This window comes from Chinchilla lanigera, unplaced genomic scaffold (assembly GCF_000276665.1).
Source record: "Chinchilla lanigera isolate Chin_1 unplaced genomic scaffold, ChiLan1.0 scaffold00123, whole genome shotgun sequence".
Classification (NCBI taxonomy): domain Eukaryota; kingdom Metazoa; phylum Chordata; class Mammalia; order Rodentia; family Chinchillidae; genus Chinchilla; species Chinchilla lanigera.
Genome location: NW_004955524.1, coordinates 791,085 through 797,065, shown reverse-complemented (window position 1 = coordinate 797,065; position 5,981 = coordinate 791,085). Strand labels below are relative to the sequence as shown.

Below are 5,981 nucleotides of genomic sequence, written 5' to 3'. Positions count from 1 at the left end.
GACACACACACACACACACACACACACACACACACACACACACACACACGCCACAACCCAAGGCAGGTTCCAGCTCCAGTGCTGGACACACACACACACACACACACACACACACACACACACACGCCACAACCCAAGGCAGCAGTGGCTGGACTTCGGCCGCCCCCAGCCTGGCTGGATCCTTTAGCGGGACCCTCATCCCGAGCGCCCAACCACAGGGCCCCAGGACGGGCGGGTGTGGGCCCCACCCTGAGCCTGGCAGGTCAGACCCTCCTGCCCATGGCCCAGGCTCCGTGGGGACCCCAGGGGGCTGTGGGCTCGGCTCACCCTGGAGTTTGGTGCCCTGGCTGGGCGGGTCCCCAAGGCCCAGCTGAGGAGCCAGAGGTGGAATTGAAACCAGCACGTGCAGCAAGCAGCCTGGGAACAGCGGGCGGAAACCACAGAGCCAAGTCTCCTCCACATCGGGTCAGGGCTCGGTCCCTCGGGTATGAGGTGGGGGCCAGGGACAGCCCGGGCAGGGCAGGTGGCTGCGATCCCTGGGGCTGCGGGTGGGAGCTGGCAGGTAAAAGGCTGTGGCATAGGCACAGAGGACCCCTGCGAGGGCCCAGAGAGGCTGCCCAGGGCTGGTGGCACAATGTCAGCAACCCTTTAGGGAGCCAGGCATGGTAATATATGTCTGTACTCCCAGCACTTGGGAGGCTGAGGCAGGAGGGTCACTGAAAGTCAAGGCCAGCCTGGACCACATGCCAAGATTTTGTCTCAAAAAAAGAAAAAAAACAAACCCTTTGGGGACCCCAGCTCCTTCTACTGTGTTGCTGTACCATTGTGTGTGTGTTGGGGAGGGGGTCTGCTCATGGTCCAGAATGGCTGCTTGTGCTCCAGCCATTGTGCCCCTATTCCAGCCATTGGAAGAGCAAGGGGAAAAGGAGATTCTCTCTAAAGAAACACCCTAGGACTCTTCCCCTCACACCTTCCTGTCTGGATCATGTTGCCTGGCCTGACAAGCAGCAAGGGGCGCCGTGAGATCATCGAACAGCCGCAGGCCCTCACCAAGGACTCGGAGGAGCGGTGTGTGGGGGGATGCTCCTAGAAAGTGGCCAGGTCCCTCCGACCGCTGGGCCAGAGCTAGACGTGCACTTGCTGCCTTCCACCCTTGCTGGGAAGCACACGTTCCACGATGATCCATCCCTCCACCCCTCCCGCAGACACCCCAGCCGGGAGGGAGGGGAGGAACCCAGCCACTCAGACGTGGGGCCTGGGGCGCTGGAGGCTGTGGGATCTGGAGGCTCCCTGTGCGTGAGGTTTCCAGGTGGGGCGCGGAGGTCCAGGCTGAGGGTTGGGGGTCGTGGAGAAGGAGGCTGGCCTGGGACAAAAGAGGTCTGTTTCAGAAGACCCCGTTCAGGCCTGTGTGGGAGTGGGGGTTGGTACCCGGGGCCTTGGCCCTGAGCTTCGGGGCCTCTGCCTTTCTCTTTGTTGGGACAGAGTATTCCTAAATTGTGTAGGCTGGGTTGTGATCCTCCCTCCTCAGCCTCCCACAGTGTTAAGAGACATTTTGAAAATGAAATCAGAACCACTGGGGATGGTGGTACCTGCGTGTGGTCCCCTGTGGGGAGGCCAAAGCAGGAGGATCTCAAGTTGCATTCCCAGCCTGGGCAATTTAGCAGCTTAGCAAGACTCTGAAAAAATGAAAAATAGGTGTGGGGGTGTAGCTCAGTGCAGAGGGCCCAGGTTCAGTCCCCAGGACGGAAAATAAAAGTAAATTTTTAAAAGGATTTTGGCGGGTGGGGGGCGTGGTGGCAAGTGCTGTACGGTGCTGCAGGTGTTGGTTACGGGTGGGGAGGAACCGAGGCAGCGGAGGGGGCCCGGGGGCTTCCCAGGGCGCGCAGGCCGAGCCCGAACCTGGCCGAGCCCCGCCCAGGACGCAGCTGCGCCTGCCGCTAACCCAGGCGCCCGGGCGCCCCGCAGAGCTGGAGCCGGAGCTCGTGGGGCCCAGCAGCATGGGCGCGCAGGCCTCCAGCCCCCTGGACAGGCGGCAGCGTGAGCAGCTGCGGGGTGAGCGGGGCGGGAGGGGGTCCTCTGGGGTTGCACTCACGATCTTCCTGCCTCAGCCTGCTGGAGTGTGGGATCACGAACCAGAGGCAGCCTATGTGGCGGGTCGGAGGCGGGAGTGATCACGCCTGGGCGCTGGGGGAGGCTGGGTCGATCTGGTGCGCTGGCGCCGGCGCCCACCGTCCCCGTCCTGGTCCCCAGGCCGGGTGGCCGCGATGCTGGACGGCTTCCTGCCGTGCTACCGCGCGCAGCTGGCGGCGTCCGTGCTGCGGCAGATCTCGCTGGAACTGCGCCCCCGGGAGCCCTGGGGACCCCAGCTGAGCCGCAGCAAGGTGGGTGCTACAAAGGGGGTCGCAGCCTGGGACCTTCCTCGGCAGTGCTTCCTGCCTTATCCTCGGCGGCCTGAAATAGCGATTCTTGAGCCAACACTCCCCGGCGGTCTGCCAGCTGCCGCTTCCCGGGCGCTCAGGGACCCTGTGCCAGACTCGCGCCCTGGCCTAGGGGGCCCAGTCTGCTGGGAAGGACGGAGGCTGATGTTCTGTGGGGCTGCGAGGGACCTGGTGTCTCCTGAGAACCCTGAGGGCGCTCACACCCCTCGGCGGCCTGAGCTGCACGCACAGCCTGCTAGATAGAGCTGTGAGACCGGGTCTCCCTAAGTCTCAGTTGCCCACGCTGGCCTCCAACTGCCATCCTCCTGCCTCAGCCTCCTGAGTAGCTGGAATGACAGATGTGCACCACCGCGCCGGGCTCCAAATTAATTTTTTTATTTTTGTTTTTTGAGATGGGTGGCTGTGTAGCCCAGGTCTTGACCTTGAACGCACTGCAGTACTCCTGCTTCGGCCTCCGAGGGGTGGGATGACAGGTGTGTGCCACCACCCCTGGCTCCAAATTACTTTTGATTGGCTGTGGATCGAATTTTTGATTCAGAGCCATGGATAAGAAGGCGCCGCTGTGTATCGTTTGTTGTTTGTTTTTGATCTTTTTGAGACAGGTCTCGCTATGTAGTTCAGGCTGGCCTTGAGCTCGTTTTGTAGCCCAGGCTGGTCTCAAACTTTCAGCGATCCTCCAGCCTCAGCCTTCTGAGTGCTGGGATTACAGGCGTGCGCCACCACACCGGCTTTATCCTTTGAATAATATTTTAACAATATTACCATGAAAAGTCTCAGACCCGGGCGAGGCTGTGCAGAACCAGGTAACCACCACAGCTGTCACCAGCTTGCCCCCATGGGAACGGCACCGGCGCAGGTGATTGGTCCATGTTGCGCACCAGGCGAGCCCTGCCATGGCGATGGTGGCGGGAGACTGAGATGGGGAGACTGGGAAGGAGATGACCGTCCCCCGCCCTCCGCGCGCTCGCTCACTGGCGCAGGTCGTCCCTGTGACAACGCCAGGGCAGCCGCGCCCCAAACAGTGCTCACCTCGGCCGGGCCGCGGCGCGCTGTGGCTGAGCGCGCCGGTCAACTCTTTACTCGAAGGCTGAGGCAGGAGGATCTCAGGTTTGAGGCCAGCCAGAGCAGCTGAGTGACACCTTATCTCAGAGTACAAGGGGCTGGGGGTGCGGCTTGTGTTAAGCGCTTGCCTGGCGCAGAGGAGGAGGAAGGCGGTCCGCGAGCCCCGGCTCAGCCCTGACGACGCCCGCCCACCCCGTGCAGAAGCTGCCCCGAGTGCGCGAGCACCGCGGCCCCCTCGCCCAGCTGCGGGGCCGCCCTCCGCGGTGGCAGCCGGCGTTCTGCGTGCTGCGCGGGGACGGCCGGCTGGAGTGGTTCGGCAGCCAGGAGGTGAGGCCCCGCCCGGCCCCGCGTTTCTCATCTGCTGGGGCTGGCTGGGAAACTGAGGCCCGTCCGGGGTGGGGCGCTGGCCCCGATCAAGGACAGTCCACGCCCTCATTCCTGGCTAAGGAGGTTGGAGGTCACGCACCACCCGGGACTCAGCTTCCCTGACGGTGAAACGGGCGGATGGAGGTCTCAGGGTTGACTGGGGGGCGGGGTGGAGAGGCGAGGGGCGCGTGGGGCTCGGCTGTCACCCAGTACTCTGGGAGGCTGAAGCAGGAGAATCTCTGCTTCCAGCCCAGCCCGGGAACTAAATGAGCCTGTATGAAAATCTGCAGAGCCGCTGGGGAGCAGCTGGGCGGCCTAGGTTGTTCCCCTCCACGCAAAAGAAGAGGGAGGAGGGCGAGGCGCCGATGGGGAGCCGGCGCCCGTCCCGGCGGCTGCGTCACCCTCGCCCCTTGCCGCTCGCAGGACTTCGAGGCTGGGCGCCGTCCCCTGGGCGCGGTGGCCCTCACGGGCTACGCGCTCCTGACCTCGCAGCGCGACTACCAGCACGTCCTGGACGCGCTCGGCCCAGGCCCCGCGGGTGAGGCTCCCACGCCCTGCGGCTGGTCGGCCGGGTCCTCCCGCCCAGGTCCTCCTCCCAGCAGCGTCCAACCCTGCTGCGCCCGGCGGGCACCCGCTCGGCTCTAGACGTTCCTGAGTGTGTGTGTGGGGGGCAGCCTTGCGGTGGGCGGGCCTCCTCCTCTACCGAGGGTAACTCCATTGTGGAGCGGGGAAGAAGGGGCAGGTCCTGCCAGCCCAGCACGCGGGAGGCAGAGGCAGGAGGCTCGCCACGAGTTCAAGGCCAGCCTGGGCCGCATAGCAAGACCCTGTCTCAAAAAACAATAAAGAAACAAAACAAAACAAACCAATAAAGAACAAAAGCAGTCCGCCCCACACAGGTTTTATCCATATGGGTTGATTTTCGGAGCCGGGTAGCTGCCAGCGCCTCCGCGGGCCGGGTGCCGGCCCCGCCCCTTGCAGTCCGGGTACCGCCCCTTGTTCTCAGAGTACAAGGGCTTGGGGTTCGCGGTTTGGATCACGTTCTGAGCTGTAAACAGTTGACCTCTCCGGGCTGGGGGTGCCAGGGGCTCCCACCTTCCCGATTCTTGGGTTTTATCACGGTCTAAGTGCGTCACTCTGGAAATTAGAACACACCCAGGATTTAGGAGAATCCACAATACAAATTTGCTCATTTTGGGTTCCTACCAGCCCGAGGTCATGGGTATCGACCTGTCCTTTTGTTTTGTTTTGATTTTTGGTGTTTTGAGGTTTTGAGCCTGTAGCCCAGGCTGCCCTTGAACTCACAGCGACCCTCCTGCCTCAGCCTCCCGAGTGCAGGGCCCACAGGCGTGCCCCCCACGTCCGGCCCCTCTAGTGTCCCCGTGAAGGTCCTTTCACAGGCAGGGAAACAGGCCCGGGGTGCAGGTCCCGTCCACCGCTGGGGGCCTAAATCGTGTGAGCGTGGTCAGCGACTGAGCCCGCCCCGCCCCCGCAGGCCCTGAGCAGCTCCTGGAGGCGCCGGTGCGCGCCCCACTCCTCCTGCAGCACCCCTTCCGCCGGCACCTCTGCTTCTCCGCGCCGTCCACGGAGGCGCAGCGCGCCTGGAGCCTGGCCCTTCAGGGTGGCATCCGGCTTCGGGGCACAGGTGGGGTTGGGCCTCAGTTTTCCGGTCCCTAAGATGGGTTGTCGGGGGAAAACAGGCAGTTATGAGGATTGTCACACCAGGGTGACAGGGACAGCTGCGGAGCTCAGCCGGGGGCGGCGGGGGGCGTTGGAGGGAAGGGCTCCTGGAGGAAGGGATGTCAGAGCCGGGGTCAGCCAGGTGACGGGGGCGACAGCATTGGCACGTACAGTTGGGCAGGTTGTTGACTGCACAGATTCCGACTCGAGGTCCGTAGTGTGGCCTCGATGCTGGTCACGAGTCCTCGCGCGGGTGTCCCTTGGGGTGGAGCCCTGCGGGAGGCCGGGGGTGCCGAGCCGCCCCTCCCTCAGTCCTGCAGCGCAGCCGGGACCCGGCGGCCCGCGCCTTCCTGGACGCTGTGCGGCTCTACCGGCGGCAGCGGGGCCACTTTGGCGAGGACGACGCGACGCTGGGGTCGGACGCCGAGGTCAGCACGC

At 64.0% G+C, this 5,981-nt stretch overlaps 1 protein-coding gene and 1 long non-coding RNA gene across 2 annotated transcripts in view; one reads left to right on the top strand and one right to left on the bottom strand.

Annotated features, from left to right (window-relative positions):
• The first annotated feature begins 1,758 nt into the window (after positions 1-1,758).
• Fam129c (family with sequence similarity 129, member C) overlaps positions 1,759-5,981 on the top strand; it is an 8,804-nt gene continuing 4,581 nt past the window's right edge. Inside the window, 6 exon segments of the mRNA XM_013507237.1 lie at positions 1,759-2,052; positions 2,251-2,381; positions 3,702-3,827; positions 4,290-4,404; positions 5,359-5,508; positions 5,856-5,979. Of these exon segments, the coding sequence (XP_013362691.1) occupies positions 1,998-2,052; positions 2,251-2,381; positions 3,702-3,827; positions 4,290-4,404; positions 5,359-5,508; positions 5,856-5,979 (701 nt within the window). The 5' untranslated portion in view covers positions 1,759-1,997.
• LOC102010301 lies at positions 4,733-5,849 on the bottom strand. Its single transcript, XR_001231946.1, has 3 exons — positions 5,715-5,849; positions 5,427-5,536; positions 4,733-5,000 (listed from the first exon to the last, which is right to left on the bottom strand). It is a non-coding gene; the product is annotated as an uncharacterized LOC102010301 (long non-coding RNA).